This window comes from Oncorhynchus keta, chromosome 1 (genome assembly GCF_023373465.1).
Source record: "Oncorhynchus keta strain PuntledgeMale-10-30-2019 chromosome 1, Oket_V2, whole genome shotgun sequence".
Lineage (NCBI taxonomy): Eukaryota > Metazoa > Chordata > Actinopteri > Salmoniformes > Salmonidae > Oncorhynchus > Oncorhynchus keta.
The window spans coordinates 570,857-592,146 of NC_068421.1; the positions used below are offsets into that span (position 1 = coordinate 570,857).

The window sequence follows — 21,290 nt, forward strand, 5'->3', positions numbered from 1 at the left end:
TGGCCAATTTGGGTGCAATCAATTAGCTTAATTTGTCAGAGTTCAAACTATATTTCAACAAAATAATGTTTCAGAAATGCTAATTGTATCTGTTACTAACTATAGAAACCATGTCAGAACAATCTGAGATAGTGGGTGTCATAGCTTGATGAAATGCCGTGGAACTGAGTACCTGCACTTCAAATGTTCTACTGCCGTGTGTATTCACTAGGAACCAAACGTAATTCACTGGTGGGAGAGCGCGCTGTGGAATCATTTTTCTGTCTGACAGCTTCTGTCTCATGCAATGGCTGCAGGTCTCAAACTACACTGAACAAAACAAACTACCCTGAACCAACTACCCTGAACAAAACAAACTACCCTGAACAAAACAAACTACCCTGAACAAAAATAGAAATTCAACATGTAACGTGTTTCATGAGCTGAAATAAAAGATCCCAGAAATGTTCCATATGCACATTTTTTTTTTTTAAATCTTCTAACTTTTCTGCACAAATTTGTTAACATCCCTGTTAGTGAGCATTTCTCCAAAATAACCCATCCATCTGACTGGTGTAGCATATTAAGGAGCTGATTAAACAGCATGATCATTAAACAGGTCCACCTTGTTGTGCTGGGGACAATAAAAGGCCACTCTAAAATGTGCAGTTGTCACACAACACAATGCCATAGATGTCTCAAGTTTTGAGGGTGTGTGCAACTGGCATGCTGATTGCAGGAATGTCTACCAGAGAATTTAATGTTTATTTATATACCACAAACTGCCTCCAACGTCATTTTAGAGAATTTGGCAGTACATCCAACTGGCCTCACAAACAAAGACAACGTTTATGGCGTCGTGTGGGTAAGCGGTTTACTGATGAAAATAGTGCCCCATAATGGTAGTGGGGCCATGGATAAGGCAGGCATATGCTTCGGACAACGAACACAATTGCATTTTATCCATGGCAATTATCCATACACTGACGAGATCACTATTGCCTTTATATTTTTGTTCAGTATACATTGTCGCAGTAAGACGGGCGGATGGATATGTTCAAACGCTGCATAAAAATAAAAAAAAGAGTTCCCAGAATTATCGTCATTGACAATTCCAGACAGTTACCAAAAGTGACTTGCTTGCTCCTTTCCATCATCCATTCCCATGGGATTACAGACCAAATTGTATGCTAAATGATATGACTAATATTATATAGCCTATTGTAACAAAAATGCCGTAAGGCACTTCAGCCAAAATGTATGATTCTCATTGGAACTATTTCATTCCTGTCACAAAGTTCCGTGTACGTAATGTGTACGTAGATCAACAGCGCGCTGACGTCATCGATTGGATCATCTCTCCTTTCTCGGTCGGTGAAGCTGTCCAGGCTCTCTGCGTTGTTGTGTCGTTCAATGCTTTCATTTGTGGCGAACATGGCCGCTGTTCCAATCTCCGCCGTTCCCAACACGTCCACGAACAACGATGGGATCCTTATAGGCGACAGAGTTTACTCTGAAGTTTACCTCACTATCAGCAACTCGCTCATACCGGAGGAAAGGCTTCAGCCAACCCCGTCTATGCTCGATGGCCTCGACCTGCACACGGAGACCGACCTCCGTATCCTGGGTTGTGAGCTAATTCAATCGGCTGGTATTCTTCTACGATTGCCACAGGTAAACACTCAAAATGTCAATCCATTACCGTCAACATCTAAAAAACATAACCAGGTTACTATTAGTTGCCATTGTTTTAGAACTCACCTCTTTGTTTATATAACCCGTCAAAATGAGGCTACGGAAGGGAAATACCCAAGCCAAGGCCTAACTCACAGCGAGCTAATTTATTGATTAGTGTAATCTAGTAGGCTAACTTGGTCAGTGACGGGTCAAGTTATCGAATCAGATGTGATGTTTAGCGTAATTATCTGTGTTCTACTAATGTTACTTATATAATGAAGTAGTTGAATTTATACGTGTGGAGCGATTACATCCGGGGCTGTGGGATGACCAGGACAAAATGGCGGATTCGTGGAATTGAAAGGGAACGATACTTCCGTCTAATGTAATTTTGTTCTTTACATTTCAGGTGGCAATGGCTACGGGTCAAGTTCTTTTTCATCGTTTTTTCTACTCTAAATCGTTTGTCAAACACAGTTTTGAGGTAAGTCAGTGTCTCTCAGCAGTTTAGCAACACAACAGTTTTAGCTACGACACTCAGACGGAACGATCTTTGACTCACCGGTGGTGTGCCGTGAGGGAACGTTTACATTGGCGGCCATATTGTAATTTACTGTAAATTAGAGTAGTTGGTTTGTCACATAACCCACATAGGCCCGTTTTAAGGTTGAAATCATTCCTAACTGATTGTAGCTATCTAACATTTGATTTGATATAGCTTACCACTTTATATAAAGTGGTTATCATTGCAAGGCCCCAGAGTAATGTTAGTGTTTTGATAGCTAACCACATCTAGCTTCATACGCTAACGTTCTGTTATTCTATTCATGTCTCCCAGATTGTTGCTATGGCCTGTGTCAACCTGGCGTCCAAGATCGAGGAAGCACCAAGACGATTCAGAGACGTCATCAATGTTTTTCACCATTTAAAACAGAATCACAGAGGCAAAAGGTAAGCATCCATATAGAAACTATCCTTCATTTCTGTTAAATGTACGTCAACCATTTGTGAAAGGGCAAATGTATTCACATGGCATTACATTAATTAGTAACTATGTTTTCAGTATCTTGCATGATGTTGATCTGATGTATTCATGTGACAGTGACCTTCTGTTGATCCATGTACTCTAAACCATACTCTAAAACGTTTCAGTTTCCTCATCTCTGATCAATGGTAGTTACAGCAATATATTCACAGCTACCTACATAAACAAGTAGTTCAGTGAAAGGTGATGCATTAACACATCTAACCTAAAGTGTTGCTTTGCCAAGACAAAAACCAACTTGGCACCAGAAGACAACACTGTGCTAGACGAGTGTCTTTCTTTGACCAGAATAATCTGTTCAGTTCCAATTCTAAGGCTGTGGTATTAACTTGGGTTCTCTTTTCCCTTGCAACCAACTAACAGCGACCAGCTACATTTACCAAAGCCTGGGTGATGTGGAATGGTACGTAGAGATGAAGCAGTCGGCATGACAACCATGAGCGAGGTGTCACCCCCCCCTCCCCTGGGAGACGCCCGTGGTGTGAGTCACTGCGGTGCACTGGGATCGGGGAGGACAGGTTGGCCGCAGGTCCTAGGCTGGGAGCCTTGGGGACTCCTTTGACTCAGTCTAAGCTTTGGGTGTTTGCGGATCCTGTGGTAATGTAGCTCAAACACTACATACAGTATGTACTACAGAGCAACCTCCCTCATTCACCAAATGGCAATCGTGGCTTTCACAGAAATATCACCTTTTTCTTTCCTCTTAGAATATTTGCTGAATTGTTGATATGCATATGTTCACTATCTAGATGTAATATTGAGGGGAGAGAATATGTTTAAGAGCTGGGTTGGTGGACTTGTTTGTTTTTACTCTACATCACCACCTGTGAATCAGCTGAGTTCTTCAGGTGGTTGTTTTTTTTTAGATTTTGTTTGGAGGAAATAGTTTTCTCTTGAAACTGACCATGGTATGCTACATTTAAGTCAGTCTGAAGTAGCTGTTCCACCTGACTGATTTCAGCTTGTGTAGTAACTTAGAAACACAAACTGAAGCTGTACACATTTTCCATGTCACATGTTTTTGTCATCCTGTCTAGACTCCACTTGAAGTCAGGAAATTAGTAAATCCAAACTTGTTTTTGTGCCATGAAATACACGTTTTAATTGTAACTTTGGTCATGTTTGTGATCTAGTAAATGTTCAGTTAGAAAATGTATTTAGTTCTGACTGAGATCTGGTGCCCAGAGGTATTATCTATAGAGTTATGTTATTACCATGTCATATCAGAGTACCAGATAGCTAAAGAGTCACGTTGTTGCCATTATCGTGTCAGAGTACCAGTCAGGAATGCCAGGACACTTACATCATTTCTGCTGTGGCGTCCTTAATGTTGTGGGCAGGTTCTGGGTGTTAACTGGGAGCGACCAGGACCGAATGGGATGAGATCTGTGCTGCATTAGTTCCAGGTTTTTATCTGGGTTAAGAGAGATTCTAGGGTCCTTTCCACGCTTCTTAGAAGTTTATGCCGTTGGGGTTCAGATGAAAAACACGTCTATCTCAATGTGACTCTCCTAGTTAAATAACGTGTACATCAACATATATCTTTTTTACACCCAGTACATGTATGAGTCTAGACAGTGATGTCCAAAGTCGAGTATATTTGTTGTCTTTAAAAACCTGAGGTTTTGATCTGTAAAATGGAAGGGTTTTTGGTCACCACTCACATTTCTAGTCTCGTGGGTCCATTTTCTTACAATGAGTTTTTTCTAAAGTGCATGTTTTGTAGGTAATCGTAGTGTAGGCCCATACCTTAAGGATTTCCTTTCCATAATGTGGTGAAGTGTATGTTTGGCTTGTAATGCTTCCTTATTGGGTGACTGTATGACTGAAGTCAGTCAATTGATTTATTTTCTTTTACACAGTATTTGTCATCACCTAAGTTGAGAATATATTTTTTTGCGTCCCATTTCTATTCCTAATACAACAATACAAGGTGAGGAACTGATTGGCTAGTCCAGTTCCACCCAGGTTTGGTCATGTTTAGGGTTTGTTGATATTTCTGTCAAAGCTGTGATGTGTGGTGATTTCGGGCAGACATTGGACCGTGTGACTCAAAAGCTTCCACTGAAATCACAGGAGCCAACTAAACCCCTAAAAAACACTCAATTTGGGCCTGTTGCTTTAAGTTGGTCCAAGGGGAAAAGAGAACCAGTCAAAGAAAGCAGAAGGGTGCTTTCTTTTAGTCTGTTTTTGATGGGGGGGGAAACATTTTTGGTTATTTTCATTCTTTTTATAAAGCAGGAGTGCAAGTTCATTGATTCTTGATCAGAACTACATTAATACCAAAAACCAAGTGATCAAAGCTGAACGGAGAATCCTGAAGGAGCTGGGCTTCTGCGTACACGTCAAGCATCCGCACAAGGTGAGACCCAGTTACACCTCACAACTCTCATGCATTGCAACCGGTGTTATTCTGACTCAACAGTTTCAGCATTAACTTTAGGCCCAACCTATCAGACTCCACTAACACTGCTGTTCAGTTAAGGCTGTGACGGTTTCTGTGACTCACATGACACCGCTGTAGTTATGTTGTTCTAGAACATTGTTGAATTCTCAGTACAAGGCTGGTGGTTTGCATTCTTCGGTCTAGGGATTGTGAAACCGCGTTGGTTATTGCATAATGTCAATTGGTCTTCTTCCAGATCATTGTCATGTACCTGCAAGTCCTGGAATGTGAGAAGAACCAGACTTTGGTCCAGACCGCCTGGTAAGTACATGGCCTGTACCTGAACTAACCCGGTGCCCTGCGTCTGATTCCACCCCTCTGTAACCTCTCTTCTCTGATGGATTCATTATTGAGACCTGTTTGTTATCCTCTTGTCCTTTACCTGGCTATTTATAGTCTGATTCTGGTGCCCAAGGAACTCAGTTTAACTTTGTCCTTTCTCTCTACTCTTTGATTAAAGGGTAGTCCATGCTGGTAAGTCTCATAAAGAACCTCTGAACTCTGCTCCTCCAACCACATGACCCCAGGAAGCTCCCCCCATTGGCTGGCTGCCCTTCTCGGAGACAGCCAATCCAGTGAGAGCTCTCTGCCCGAGATCCACTGAAGGGGGCGGGCCTTTCCCAACTGCCAACATGGTCTTGTTTTCTCTTGGGGGTGTCCAGAAGGATTTGTGTTTTTTGGGATTGTGCTTCCAAGGTTAAACTGTTTTTTCAGTGTTGTTTTTTTTAGCCAAATAGATAGCTACAATAGCATCTTTTTTTTCTAGTTGCTTGCTTTAGATTCGAAGTAAGCATAGTTTTTTTGTTGTTGTTGACTGGATCGTTTTCTGGGTATGCCTTTTTGATGCAGTAGTTAAAGTGTGCTGTTGAACTGTCTGTTTTATTTTTCACAAACTGATGTGGTCTCCAGACATGTCTTTCAGGATGATCCTGCTCAGGCTTTGACACCAAGGACCTGTCTCGTCACCCATCCATTTCCACCGGCCATTTTTTTTTTTTTTTTAGCAGTAGTCGCTATCTATAGTCTAAGGTTCCAACCCTCGTCCAGTCTGGGGGACCCTTGTGTGTGCTGCTTTTCATTTAGAGGCTGTCTGACTGTTGTCCTATCTGAAATCATATGACCCCCCCCCACACACACACACACACACACAAGGGTCATGCTCCAGGACTGGCTCGGAATGGGGAATTCAGCGTAGACAAGTTTAGATTTCAATGTCTTTAAAACTAGTTTTTTTTTTGTTCCATCAGTAAAGCTAGGTTTTGCATATCAGACCCAGCTTCCATTGAATTCTGACGGGTACACGTTGGGGTGGGATCTGTATAGGGTGGGAAAGGATTGCACCAACAGCCTTCTGTTCTGTCACCGCTCGTTTTCCTGTTTCTGTCTGACTGCTTGCTAGGTGACAAAACCATCAGTCTGAAATGTCTGTTGTCTGTCAGATGTTGTCATGCCTGAGCTATAGCTTATCGGGGTCACTGAAACTCAAGACAACTAGCTACAATTAGAATCCCACTTTAAAACACTTTGAACCCTGATATCTTCCATCAACTGCCACGTCACTGTTCTACACGTGGCAGCTTTGTGTTGGCCTTTTGATGTGGAGTTCAGGGTTACCTAGCGACTCTTTAACTGCCAAGAGCATCATGTCTGACCTGTCCAATCGGATCCTTGATCTGCGGTCCATCTCCTCTCTGCCAAGGGATAAGTCATTACCTATCTGGCCGATGGCTGCATATTGTAAAGGGCTGCTGTATGTCTCTGGTCACCTCGGTCTGCTCTGCATTCCCTTGCTGTTTGCATGCATTTTAGACAGGCATGTCCTCTGAGAATGGTAGGACGCATGTCCACCTCTGAATAGGACTTGTGTACTTTTTGTTTTGGGTACCGTATTAGACGGTATAGACCAGTGGGCTCTTGAATAATCGTCCTGTCCTGTGTACAAGCTTTCATCTGTGACGCTGCATGTCCAGCCCAACACCAACATGGATGAGAGAGAGAGAGAGAGAGACAAAGCTAAACTAGAGTCTCCATACTGTTTGTGTTTATTACTATTTCAGATGTATAACTGTCTTTATTTGAGTGGTCACCAACTCTGGTCCTGTAGAGCTGCACTGTGCAGGCTTTTGCTTCACCCCTGCACTAACACATGGTTGAAGCAACACGGTGAAGCTGGAACAAGCCTGCACATTCTTTAGCTGTTGAGGACCAGCTGGTGACTGCCCAGACCAGTGTTTCTGTGATCTGGTCTGTTGGGGGGGAGGGACACAAGGCTATGGGAGAAGATGGTGTTATGTTCCTGTATGTTGCTTGTGTCCTTGTAGGAACTACATGAATGACAGCCTTAGGACCAACGTGTTTGTGAGATTCCAAGCTGAAACCATCGCATGTGCCTGCATCTACCTGGCTGCCAGAGCTCTCCAGGTACGGCTGGATTGAATTTGGCTTCTCCTTTTTCATATCACCTTTCTCCCACCTCTTCCAATCTCTAGTCTTCCACTAGCGGAACCCCTCGCCAACAGCCAATGAAATTGCAGGGCGCCAAATACAAATCAACAGAAATCTCATAAATCAAATTTCTCAAACATACAAGTATTGGGCACCATTTTAAAGATAACGTTCTCGTTAATCCAGCCACAGTCTCTGATTTTCAAAAGTGCTTTACAGCGAAAGCGCCCACAAAAACGATTATGTTAGGTCACCACCAAGTCACAGAAACACAGCTATTTTCCCAGCCAAAGAGAGGAGTCACAAAAAGTCCAAATAGAGAGAAAATGAATCACTAACCTTTGATCTTCATCAGATGACACTTATAGGACTTCATGTTACACAATACATCTAAGTTTTGTACGGTAAAGTTCATATTTATGTCCAAAAATCTTATTTTACATAAGCGTCTTATGTTCAGTGGTTCCAAAACATGCAGTGATTTTGCAGAGAGCCACATGAATTTACAGAAATACTCATTTGTAAGTGTTGATGAAAATATAGATGGTTGACATCTAGTGGAAGCCGTAGGAAGTGCAACATGACCCATATCCTACTGTATTCGATAGGGGCTAAGTTCAAAAACTACAAACCTCAGATTTCCCACTTCCTGTTTGGATTTTTTTCTCAGGTTTTTGCCTGCCATATGAGTTCTGTTATACTCACAGACATCATTCAAACAGTTTTAGGAACTTCAGAGTGTTTTCTATCCAATGCTAATAATAACATGTGAATATTAGCATCTGGGACTGAGTAGGAGGCAGTTTACTCTGGGCACCTTATTCATCCAAAAGTGAAAATGCTGCCCCCTAACCCAAAGAAGTTAACTACGGTGCTGTGTGTTTCTGTGTGTCTGTAGATGCCTCTCCCATCCAGACCTCACTGGTATCTGCTGTTTGGAGCCACGGAGGAAGAGATCAAGGATATCTGTATCACCACCCTCAAACTGTACACCAGGAAGAAGGTACATACTGGCGCGGCAGGGTAGCCTAGTGGTTAGAGCGTTGGACTAGTAACCGAAGGTTGCAAGTTCATATCCCCGAGCTGACAAGTTACAAATCTGTCGTTCTGCCCCTGAACAGGCAGTTAACCCACTGTTCCTAGGCCGTCATTGAAAATACGAATTTGTTCTTAACTGGTTAAATAAAGGTAAAAGAATAATAATCAAATAAATAAACATGTACAGTATCACCCCCTTCTAGCAACCCTGGAACCATGGTCTTGTTCCTCTATGCATCCTCCTGCTGTATGATGCAATACACCTTAACCTCTCAAACCCTCCTGTCTCTCTCAGCCGGACTATGACCACCTGGAGAAGGAAGTGGAGAAGAGGAAGATGTCTCTGCAGGAGGCCAAGCTGAAGGCTAAAGGGTTGAACCCTGATGGGACCCCAGCTCTGTCCAACCTGGGGGGCTTCTCTCCTGGATCCAAACCCTGTGAGTTTACCTTACTATGGTTGTTCATTTAAACCCTGTGAGTTTACCTTGTCATCGTTGTTCATTTAAACCCTGTGAGTTTACCTTGTCATCGTTGTTTATTTAGGCAAGTGCCCTGCTCAAATCTGGTCATCAGAGAAGTACATTGTGGTTGTTGGGTCCGTGGTTCAACCTGTCTAATGACCCTTTTTTTTTATGCTTAATTTAAAAAATGTATTTTTTTAAATACAAGAATGAACCTTACTTTACATGTCTAAAAGGGGACCAGCCGGTGTAATGACATGTTATGCGTCTGTGTTCCTTAGGTTCCCCCAATGTAGTGAAGGTGGAGGATAAATCTCCAAACCTCCAGGTCCTCAAACCTGTAAAGAAAGAGCCGGACAGCAGAGCCCAGGGCTCCAGGAGCCCACACAACGGGTAAAGACCTACTCTTCAACAGAACCGGGCTTATTGTTTTTTCCCCTGTTGAAGTTGTATTTTTATGTTAAGCAGACACCTCTAATGGAAATGGCATCTTTTCTCTCTCTCTCTCTCTTTCTCCTCTCTCTCTCCTCTCCTCTCTCTCTCCTCTCTCTCTCTCCTCTCTCTCCTCTCTCTCCTCTCTCTCCTCTCTCTCCTCTCTCTCCCCCTCGTCCTCTCTCTCTCCTCTCTTCTCTCTGTCCTCTCTCTGTCCTCTCTCTGTCCTCTCTCTCTCCTCTCTCTCTCCTCTCTCTCTCCTCTCTCTCCTCTCTCCCTCTCTTCTCAGGTTGAGGAAGGAGGTGAAGATTGGAAGGAACAATGGGAGTGGATCTCGTTCCAGAACTCGCTCGCGATCACGCTCTCCGCGCAGACAGTAAGACTTCACTCCTTCATTAATTAGTGTGTAGACAGGATGTAAATTACAGGAGTAAACTGGTACTTTAGAGACTGTTACTACAGTACTTTACTGTAGGTTACGGCGCTACTTTGCGGCCAGGTTACTGCGCTACTTTGCGGCCAGGTTACTGCGCTACTTTGCGGCCAGGTTACTGCTGAAGACCACTGTTAACTGTTTTCTTTACTGTCTCTGCAGTTACAACAGCCGACGCAGTCGTTCTGGGACCTACAGTTCTCGTTCCCGCAGTCGCTCTCACAGCCGCAGCCCCTCACCCCGACGACATCCGCCCTCCCCCCTCCTCCCACATCTCAAGTCAAAGCCCGGCCACCATGGCAACATCGACCCCAAGCCATCGAGTCGTCATAGCAGCAGCGGAGGAGGGGCTCACAAGAGGAAGAGGTCCAGGTCGCGCTCTGCCAGCAAGGGAGAGAGGGAACGGGGGAGGGAGCGGGACAGAGATCGCAGCACGTCGGACCTCTCCTCGGCCAAGAAGCACAAGCACGAGAGAGGTGGGCCTGGGGGAGGACATCACCGTGGAGACAGGAGGGATCGGTCCAGGTCGTACGAGCGGGAGCGCACCCACAAGGGCAAACGCCATAGCAGCAGTGGCGGACACTCGGGTCACGGGCGCCACCGCCGCTGACCAGGGTCGGGAGGAGGAACCTCCGCTCCTTAATGCAGTTTTGTCTATTTTATTTTTGTTCTGCTTTCCCACCCCAATCCTTCCATTCAAACCTCTTCTTTTTTTTTGTTGTTGTTGAAATGTAAAATGATGGACTTGGAGAGAACGTATTTACAGTGTAAAGATGGTTAACTGCTGATTTATTGACAATGCTTTGATTTATAAAAGCGACACTTCAGTGGTAGAAGGAATAAAATGTGTATTCAACAATAAAAGAATAATTCAGGAAAGACGTCAATAGTTTTTGTTGCTCAGTGGACTGAAGGAGACTTCCGGGTTCTGTGTGTTGGCTCATTCCATTGGTCAAATGTGCGTTCGCTAAAACGGTGTTCTGTACAGATGCAAAGGACCTACTGGGCTTCTCTCGAAATATACTTTTTTTTTTTTTTTTACAGCTGGATTGCAGACTCTTGATTTCAGAACCTTTTTTTTTTAGGATCGTGGTGAATTTGTTACACTGGTTTTTAGTCTGCATGTGTTCATGTCTGATTTTTACACAATTAAAAATAATAAAAAAATGAAAGAAGAAATCGATTGATTTGACTTGTATTTTGTTACACCGTGCTACAGGTCACGAAAAGCTGCAGTCGCTATAGGCTGCGTTCACACAGGCAGCATATGTCTTGTCTTTGTCCACTAAAAATGGTCATTTGACCAATCGGATCAGCTCTGAGAAATACCAATTAGTTTGGGTAAAATCTGAATTGGGCTGCTGGTGTGAAAGTAGCCAAAATGGGGTGTGTTAAACACCTGTTCATGACAACTCTTATCCCTTCAACAGTGACGGACACCATTTTTTTAAACAATTTTTTTTTTTCAGAAAAACCAGTAAACATACAAGAAAACATATCCTTGAGGGTTACAACACATTACAGATTATACAAAGACCTTAAAAGATACACGGTTTGATTGTTTTAACAGCTTTCTGATTAGAATAGTGTAGAATGGTCTTAATGTTACTGCTCGAATTCCTTCTAGAAAACACAGAATACTTTTTTATTTTTTATTAGTGAATTTATTAAATGTTTCCAAGAATATTATTTGGCAAGAATGTGTTCTTTATCCTTATTATAATTAAGGAAACCGAGCAGCACATTCTCCCCTATAAAAACCAAAGTCATCAAATATATTCACAATTATAAAACTAAAAATTATATTTTTTGTAATTTCTTTACATGTAGACAATGCTGAAATAAAGTCAAAACTGTTTCTTGATGCTCAACACAAAAAGTACAATAAATGTTAACGTCTGTTTTGAGTTTCTTCAGGTAATTATTCACAGGGTAATTATTATGGATCATTCTGAATGAGACCTTTGACCTTGTTAACAAGCAGGTATTTGTGTGGTAATAACCAGACACTTCCCCAACAGATATTAGTGACCAATGTATTCCAGTAACTTATGACATAAGGAATGGATACAATCTCCCTTTGAAATGAACATGTATAGATAGAAATGTTGTTCTGAGGGAACAAGGAGAAACATATTTTTCCTAACGGAGAGACAACTGGATTAAGCGAGGGCAGGTGAAGAAGGTGAGGCCTGGTTAAACAACATGAGAGTTCCAGATGGAATAGACTATGGAGAACTCTCTAGGTCTTACAGGGATGTTGTAACGACATGAGATAATTCCTCATAATTGAGTAACAAAACTTCTTCATTAAAAAGTTGACTCACCAGCAGGATATGATTATTGCACCAGTTCTTAGAACATAAAGGCTCGTTTCTGTACCACGTGTCCTTATTGTTCCAAACGAAATACCTCTGCCGGGCGGAAATTATGTTTATAAATCAACGACCACGCTAATATTTGTCTATGAAAAGCAGATAATTTTGTAGGAATCTCATCAATGTTATAGTTACTGTAGTTACAAAGTAAAACTGAAAATTGAAGTCACCAAATCGGGAGAAGTTGTGAGGGATGATTGAAGTTGGATTCTTTAAGAAATGTTTATTAGCCCAATTTATCTTAAACATATTATTCAAAGTAGGAAAATCTTTAAAAAATGAAAATAAAATTGACAGCACCATATTCATATGTGTTCATAATGACAGATTTCCTAATATAATGTGTATGATTCTTTCAGATGAAATTGAAAAGCATCTGGTTAACCGCTTTACCTATTTTTCTGTGTGTAGGGACTGGGCTGCGTGTAGGGGCTGGGCTGCGTGTAGGGACTGGGCTGCGTGTAGGGCTGGGCCGCGTGTAGGGACTGGGCTGCGTGTAGGGACTGGGCTGTGTGTAGGGACTGGGCTGCGTGTAGGGGCTGGGCTGCGTGTAGGGGCTGGGCTGCGTGTAGGGACTGGGCTGCGTGTAGGGACTGGGCTGCGTGTAGGGGCTGGGCTGTGTGTAGGGACTGGGCTGCGTGTAGGGACTGGGCTGCGTGTAGGGACTGGGGCTAGGGGCTGCGTGTAGGGACTGGGCTGCGTGTCGGGGCTGGCTGCTCGGGGCTGGGCTGTAGGGACTGGGCTGCTGCTGTGTGTAGGGACTGGGCTGCGTGTCGGGAGGGAGGGGCTGGGCTGCGTGTGGGACTGGGCTGCGTGTGTGGGCTGGGACTGGGCTGCGTGTAGGGACTGGGCTGCGAGTAGGGAGTAGGGACTAGGGACTGCTGTGTAGGGACTGGGCTGCGTGTCGGGACTGGGCTGCGTGTAGGGACTGGGGTGCGGGACTGGGCTGCGTGTAGGGACTGGGCTGCGTGTAGGGAGGGACTGGGCTGTCGGGACTGGGCTAGGGACTAGGGGCTGGGCCGCGTGTAGGGGCTGGGCCGCGTGTCGGGGCTGGGCTGCGAGTAGGGACTGGGCTGCTTGTAGGGACTGGGCTGCGTGTCGGGACTGGGCTGCGTGTAGGGACTGGGCTGCGTGTAGGGACTGGGCTGCGTGTAGGGACTGGGCTGCGAGTAGGGACTGGGCTGCGTGTAGGGACTGGGCTGGGCTGGGCTGCTTGTAGGGACTGGGCTGCGTGTAGGGACTGGGCTGCGTGTAGGGACTGGGCTGCGAGTAGGGACTGGGCTGCGAGTAGGGACTGGGCCGCGTGTAGGGACTGGGCTGCGTGTAGGTACTGGGCCGCGTGTAGGGACTGGGCCGCGTGTAGGGACTGGGCCGCGTGTAGGGGCTGGGCCGCGTGTCGGGGCGTGTAGGGACTGGGCTGCGAGTAGGGACTGGGCTGCTGGTGTAGGGACTGGGCCACGTGCGTGTAGGGACTGGGCTCTAGGGACAGGCCTACACACCGTGTCGGGACTGGCAAATAGGACTGGGCTGCGTGTGTTGTCCTCATGACTGGGCCAGGGAGTGTGAAAAACTGTCCAGCACATTATCAGGGGCTGGGCCGTGTAGGGATCGTCAGGGACTGGGCATTAGGGATAACCGTTTTCTTAGCATTGTAAATAATTGCTCCTTTCGGATAAATACTTTTCATTTCATTGATTTATTAAAGCCCAGTGTGATACCCCAGAGTCATGTGTAATTCCAAACCTGTCGATTACACCTTCATGTGCCTTATTACGCCTTATGCATAGTGGGAAGTGATACTGGTAGGTAAAATGAACTTCCTGTCATTTCACTAGGCAAGTCAGTTAAGAATATATTCTTATTTTCAATGACGGCCTAGGAACAGTGGGTGAACTGCCTTGTTCAGGGGCAGAACGACAGATTTTTACCTTGTCAGCTCGGGGGTTTGATCTAGCAACCTTTCAGTTACAAGTCTCTAACCACTAAGCTATCTGTCACCCCTGGGTTAACTGGGTTAAACAGAGGTTGGTCTGTATGTTATTGATCACAGATTGCGGATTGTGTCATTTAGTTTATGTCAATAGTGTTCTGATGAGCATGTGTTATGTTTCACCACAAGAGGGCAGGACTAGCTTGATATTCTGTTGCTCCTGAAGTGAGGATGTTGTGGTCACTGCAGGCCAGAGTAGTAGGATTTGGTCCCATTCTCTTACTTTTTTACTCTCTGTAACTCTATTCTCTCTCTATTTCACCCCCTGTCCATCTCATATCTCTGCATAGTGGGAAGTGATACTGGTAGGTAAAATGAACTTCCTGTCATTTCACTAGGCAAGTCAGTTAAGAATAAATATTTTCAATGACGGCCTAGGAACAGTTTTCACCCTCTGTCCCTCTATTCTCTCTCTATTTCACCCTCTGTCTCTCTATTCTCTCTCTATTTCATCCTCTGTCCCTCGACAGATTTTTATCTCGGGGTTTGATTTCACCTCTGTCCCTCTATTCTCTCTAAGCTATCTGTCACCCCTGGGTTCTGTTAAACAGAGGTTGCTCTCTATTCTCTCGGATTGTGTCATTTAGTTTATGTCAATAGTGTTCTCTATGTTTCACCCAAGAGGGCAGGACTAGCTTGATATTCTGTTCTCTATTTCACCCTCTGTCCCCTCTACTTTTTTACTCTCTGTAACTCTATTCTCTCTCTATTTCACCCCCTGTCCATCTCATATCTCTATTTTTCACCCTCTGTCCCTCTATTCTCTCTCTATTTCACCCTCTGTCCCTCTATTATCTCTCTATTTCACCCTCTGTCCCTCTATTCTCTCTCTATTTCACCCTCTGTCCCTCTATTCTCTCTCTATTTCACCCTCTGTCCCTCTATTCTCTCTCTATTTCACCATCTGTCCCTCTATTCTCTCTCTATTTCACCCTCTGTCCCTATATTCTCTCTCTATTTCACCCTCTGTCCCTCTATTCTCTCTCTATTTCACCCTCTGTCCCTCTATTCTCTCTCTATTTCACCCTCTGTCCCTATATTCTCTCTCTATTTCACCCTCTGTCCCTATATTCTCTCTCTATTTCACCCTCTGTCCCTCTATTCTCTCTCTATTTCACCATCTGTCCCTCTATTCTCTCTCTATTTCACCCTCTGTCCCTATATTCTCTCTCTATTTCACCCTCTATCCCTCTATTCTCTCTCTATTTCACCATCTGTCCCTCTATTCTCTCTCTATTTCACCCTCTGTTCCTATATTCTCTATATTCCATCTCTTATCTCTTATCTCTATTTTTCACCCTCTGTGGAGGTGAGAGGTCAACTACACTACATATTATTGAGAGGCTCTGGACTACTACGGACGGACTGAACATAGGGCAATTCTGGCAAATGCCTGATGGGCTGGTTCATTCTCAACCCAGGGGGTCTGTCTAAAGGGGAAAGGGGGAAACCTTGTCAGTTGTATAACTGAATGCATTCAACTGAAATGTGTCTTCCGCATTTAACCCTCTGAATCAGAGAGGTGCAGGAGGGGCTGCCTTAATCAACAACCACGTCTTCAGCGCCCGGGGAACAGTGGGTTAACTGCCCGGGGAACAGTGGGTTAACTGCCCTGGGAACAGTGGGTTAACTGCCCGGGGAACAGTGGGTTAACTGCCCGGGGAACAGTGGGTTAACTGCCTGGGGAACAGTGGGTTAACTGCGGGGAACCTGTTCAGGGGGAACAGTGGGTTAACTGCCCTTGGGAACAGTGGGTTAACTGCCCGGGAACAGTGGGTTAACTGCCCTGGGAACAGTGGGTTAACTGCCCGGGGAACAGTGGGTTAACTGCCTGGGGAACAGTGGGTTAACTGCCTTGTTCAGGGGTAGAACTGCAGATTTTTTACCTTGTCAGCTCGGGGATTTGATCCAGCAACCTTTCTGTTACTGGCACAACACTCTAACCACTAGGCTACCTGCCTCCTCTACACTCTAACCACTAGGATACCTGCCTCCTCCACACTCTAACCACTAGGCTACCTGCCTCCTCTACACTCTAACCACTAGGATACCTGCCTCCTCTACACTCTAACCACTAGGCTACCTGCCTCCTCTACACTCTAACCACTAGGCTACCTGCCTCCTCTACACTCTAACCACTAGGCTACCTGCCTCCTCTACACTCTAACCACTAGGCTACCTGCCTCCTCTACACTCTAACCACTAGGCTACCTGCCTCCTCTACACTCTAACCACTAGGCTACCTGCCTCCTCTACACTCTAACCACTAGGCTACCTGCCTCCTCTACACTCTAACCACTAGGATACCTGCCTCCTCTACACTCTAACCACTAGGATACCTGCCTCCTCTACACTCTAACCACTAGGATACCTGCCTCCTCTACGCTCTAACCACTAGGATACCTGCCTCCTCTACGCTCTAACCACTACGCAACCTGCCTCCTCTACACTCTAACCACTAGGATACCTGCCTCTAACCACTAGGATACCTACCACAATTGGGGGTGTTGCGCATAATTATCACTATTTTGCTAATAATGGGGGCTTCAAGGAAAACGACGACTGATGTCCCAGGCTGAACCTGGCTACACTGAGAGAAAGAGAGGGAGAGTATTTTGGCTCATACAACAGCAGCCTCTAGACGCAATCAGAAAAAAGGCTCAGTAACTCAGATTGGACCAAACATATAGGCTTAGTTAACACATTAGCTGTGATTCATGTATGTATTAAATGAGGAAACAGCGGGACACCAGTCTAATCTTATGGGTCCTGTTTGTTTTACGTACATAATGCTACACGATGGATTGTTTTTAATGAATCTGTCTGTGCAAAAAAATAATAATTGTTAACAACCATTGTGTGCAAGTGTTTAAGGAAATAAAAAACACGTCCAATATAAGATATATATATATATATATATATATATATATATATGCCCTGTAACTGCATTCCCAATGTATGTCTGGAATGAATTTCCCCTAGAAGGGCACCAAAGGTAATGTGCTGTATGCCTCTGGCAGTATATTACAGTATGTGAGAGAGACCCTAACTCTGCAACACGTTGTGAAATCACACAGCTACGGAATGAAGACTTTCTTTGTGAAACAAGTTAGATCGACCTTCACATTCCGGCACTTTAATAGCAGCACAGAGCCCCACAGCGAGGGAGCAGATCAGATCCAATCAGATCTAATTTTATTGGTCACATACACATTTTTAGCAGATGTTATTGCGGGTGTAGTGAAATGCTTGTGTTCCTAGCTCCAACAGTGCAGGAGTATCTAACAATTCACAACAATACACACAAATCTAACGTAAAACAATGGAATAAAGAAATATATAAATATTAAGATGTGCAATGTCGGAGAGGCATTGACAAAAATACAGTAGACTATAATACAGTATACACATATGAAATGAGTAAAGCAGTATGTAAACATTATAAATAAAGTGACCAGTGTTCCATTATTAAAGTGACCAGTGGACCATTATTAAAGGGGCCAGTATTCCTTTATTAAAGGGGCCAGTGTTCCATTATTAAAGGGGCCAGTGTTCCATTATTAAAGGGGCCAGTGTTCCTTTATTAAAGGGGCCAGTGTTCCATTATTAAAGGGGCCAGTGTTCCTTTATTAAAGGGGCCAGTGTTCCATTATTAAAGGGGCCAGTGTTCCTTTATTAAAGGGGCCAGTGTTCCATTATTAAAGGGGCCAGTGTTCCATTATTAAAGGGGCCAGTGTTCCTTTATTAAAGGGGCCAGTGTTCCTTTATTAAAGGGGCCAGTGTTCCATTATTAAAGGGGCCAGTGTTCCATTATTAAAGGGGCCAGTGTTCCATTATTAAAGGGGCCAGTGTTCCATTATTAAAGGGGCCAGTGTTCCATTATTAAAGGGGCCAGTGTTCCATTATTAAAGGGGCCAGTGTTCCATTATTAAAGGGGGCTGTGTTCCTTTATTAAAGGGGCCAGTGTTCCATGATGACAGACTGACCATGGAGAACACTAAACATGATGACAGACTGACCATGGAGAAAACTAACCATGATGACAGACTGACTATGGAGAACACTAACCATGATGACAGACTGACCATGGAGAACACTAACCAACAGACTGACCATGGAGAACACTAACATGATGACAGACTGACCATGGAGAACACTAACCATGATGAGACTGACCATGGAGAACACTAAACCATGATGACAGACTGACATGTGGAACACTCAACATGATGACAGACTGACCATGGAGAACACTAAACATGATGACAGACTGACCATGGAGTACACTAAACATGATGACAGACTGACCATGGAGAACACTAACCATGATGAGACTGACCATGGAGAACACATGATGACAGATTGACCATGATGACAGACTGACCATGGAGAACACTAACCATGATGACAGACTGACCATGGAGAACACTCAACATGATGACAGACTGACCATGGAGAACACTAACCATGATGACAGACTGACCATGGAGAACACTAAACATGATGACAGACTGACCATGGAGAAAACTAACCATGATGACAGACTGACTATGGAGAACACTAACCATGATGACAGACTGACCATGGAGAACACTCAACATGATGACAGACTGACTATGGAGAACACTAACCATGATGACAGACTGACCATGGAGAACACTAAACATGATGAGAAATGCCTGTAGTTGGTGAGGAAGAGGAGGCTTGAGAAAGGCCTGTAGTCTGTGAGGAAGAGGAGGTTTGATAAAAGCCTGTAGTTGGTGAGGAAGAGGAGATTGAGATAGGCCTGTAGTTGGTGAGGTAGAGGAGATTGAGAAAGGCATGTAGTTGGTGAGGAAGAGGAGATTGAGAAAGGCCTGTAATTGGTGAGGAAGGAGAGGATTGAGATAGGCCTGTAGTTGGTGAGGAAGAGGAGATTGAGAAAGGCCTGTAGTTGGTGAGGAAGAGGAGATTTGAGATAGGCCTGTAGTTGGTGAGGAAGAGGAGATTGAGAAAGGCCTGAGTTGGTTTGAGATAGGCCTGTAGTAATGAGGATAATGAGCCCTGTTCATTTGTAGAGCCGTTCTAGTTGCTTTCATGGCATGCGGTTCAGGAGTATACCTTGGCTCTGGGTATGTTGCGGTGCCAGGTAGCCTAGTGGTTAGCGCGTTGGACCAATAATCAAAATGGTTGCTGGATCAAATCCCAGAGCTGACAAGATAAAGATGTGTCGAGCTCCCTCTGAACAAGGCAGTTAACCCACTGTTCCTCGGTAGGCCGTCGTTGTAAATAAGAATTTGTTCTTATCTGACTTGCCTAGTTAAATAAAATGTTGAAGTTGAACATCCAGGTGGGAGGAGAGCTGTTTTGTGAAGAGAGCTGTTCTCCCTGCACCCCCCCCCCTTTCATCTTCTCCATAGTCTTCCTCTCCCCCTTCTGTCTTTTAAACCACTTCTCCTTCAGTAATCCAGAGAGAGTGTGAGTGTGCATTAATCAGCTTCGCACAGAAAGGAGCTGTGGAATTCTAATAGAGAAAAGAACACATCTTTGTTGTCATGGATGTTCATGGGGACGTGTGTTGAGTGACTGAGTGTGATTGTTTGTATGAGCGTAACATAGGGAACAGCTCCGCTAGACAGTGGTGCTACTGGCGGCTGATATTCATTTCTACGAAGGTACGTGAACATCTCCCCTTTGTAGTAAGAGGTGCCACATCCACTCCCCTCCTGTCTATTTCTGAGATGATGGAGGAGCCATGGATAAGGACTTGATCTCTCCTCCTTGGTTGTGGCAGCTATGACCGGACGAGGGTTGCAAAAATTCCCAGGTTTCCAGAAATCTCGGTTGGCAAATTCCCTGAATCAGGAAGGAATACGCAGTAAATCCAGAACGGCAGAATCCTCCAACCATGGATTTCAGGAAAACATGGGATTTGTGCGTAAGTTACAAGGAATTCTGCAACCCTAGACAGAACTATGTCACCATGCTACTCTCTCCCAAGCATTGTAACTACAGCTTCCAGTAAAACACGGCCACTGAGTGTTGTAAGAGTGTAAATCACTGTCATCTGACCTAAAGAGATAGCTATTTATCAGCTCTGGCCTGGCCGTCCTGTGGCGTTAAACATCGCTCTCTCTGGTTCGTTGGCTTTTGTTTTGCCGGCAGATCAGTTATCTAACTGAAGAGGAAGAAGAGGTGATGAATCATCATCACTGGTCGAGGTTTTGATGATGCCAAATGGTGATGTTCTTCTAGAAAGTGTTTAGTGAAAGAGGGGGCGGGGGATAGAGAGAGAGAGAGAGAGAGAGAGAGAGAGAGAGAGAGAGAGAGAGAGAGAGAGAGAGAGAGAGAGAGAGAGAGAGAGAGAGAGAGAGAGAGAGAGAGAGAGAGAGAGAGAGAGAGAGAGAGAGAGAGAGAGAGAGAGAGAGAGAGAGACAGATAGAGAGTGTAATGTTTACTGTTAATTTTTATTCTAAACTTGTTGTGGAGGAATTGTCCAACTCTGACATCTAAACTTGCTATGAGGAATTGTCCCGACCCAGACATCTAAACTTACTATGAGGAATTGTCCCGACCCAGACATCTAAACTTGCTATGAGGAATTGTCCCGACCCAGACATCTAAACTTGCTATGAGGAATTGTCCCGACCCAGACATCTAAACTTGCTATGAGGAATTGTCCCGACCCAGACATCTAAACTTGCTATGGAGGAATTGTCCAACTCTGACATCTAAACTTGTTGTGGAGGAATTGTCTGACCCAGACATCTAAACTTGCTATGAGGAATTGTCCCGACCCAGACATCTAAACTTGTTGTGGAGGAATTGTCCCGACCCAGACATCTAAACTTGTTGTGGAGGAATTGTCCGACCCAGACATCTAAACTTGTTGTGGAGGAATTGTCTGACCCAGACATCTAAACTTGTTGTGGAGGAATTGTCCCGACCCAGACATCTAAACTTGTTGTGGAGGAATTGTCTGACCCA

At 44.5% G+C, this 21,290-nt stretch overlaps 1 protein-coding gene across 2 annotated transcripts; it reads left to right on the top strand.

The window, feature by feature from the left end:
* Positions 1-660: 660 nt before the first annotated feature.
* Positions 661-11,139, top strand: LOC118388609 (cyclin-L1-like). 2 transcript variants are annotated; one of them, XM_035777876.2, is made up of 12 exons: positions 661-844; positions 1,278-1,653; positions 2,066-2,140; positions 2,495-2,607; positions 4,940-5,063; positions 5,344-5,408; positions 7,469-7,568; positions 8,491-8,595; positions 8,926-9,067; positions 9,373-9,484; positions 9,813-9,899; positions 10,119-11,139. In XM_035777876.2, the coding sequence occupies exons 2-12, from the start codon at positions 1,393-1,395 to the stop codon at positions 10,564-10,566; spliced, it is 1,632 nt and encodes a 543-aa protein (XP_035633769.1). In that variant the 5' UTR covers positions 661-844; positions 1,278-1,392; the 3' UTR covers positions 10,567-11,139. The 2 variants fall into 2 exon arrangements, with proteins under 2 accessions (XP_035633769.1, XP_035633863.1); XM_035777970.2 differs by lacking the exon at positions 661-844 and having other exon boundaries at positions 1,303-1,653; positions 4,943-5,063.
* The last annotated feature ends 10,151 nt before the right edge of the window (positions 11,140-21,290 follow it).

Bases quoted from the DNA above. Each gene is read 5' to 3' on its own strand.
- LOC118388609 (XM_035777876.2), top strand. From the start codon at position 1,393: ATGCTTTCATTTGTGGCGAACATGGCCGCTGTTCCAATCTCCGCCGTT. The intron at 2,608-4,939 runs GTAAGCATCCAT...CTTTTTATAAAG, and splicing joins CAGAATCACAGAGGCAAAAG to CAGGAGTGCAAGTTCATTGA. The intron at 9,485-9,812 runs GTAAAGACCTAC...CTCTCTTCTCAG, and splicing joins TCCAGGAGCCCACACAACGG to GTTGAGGAAGGAGGTGAAGA.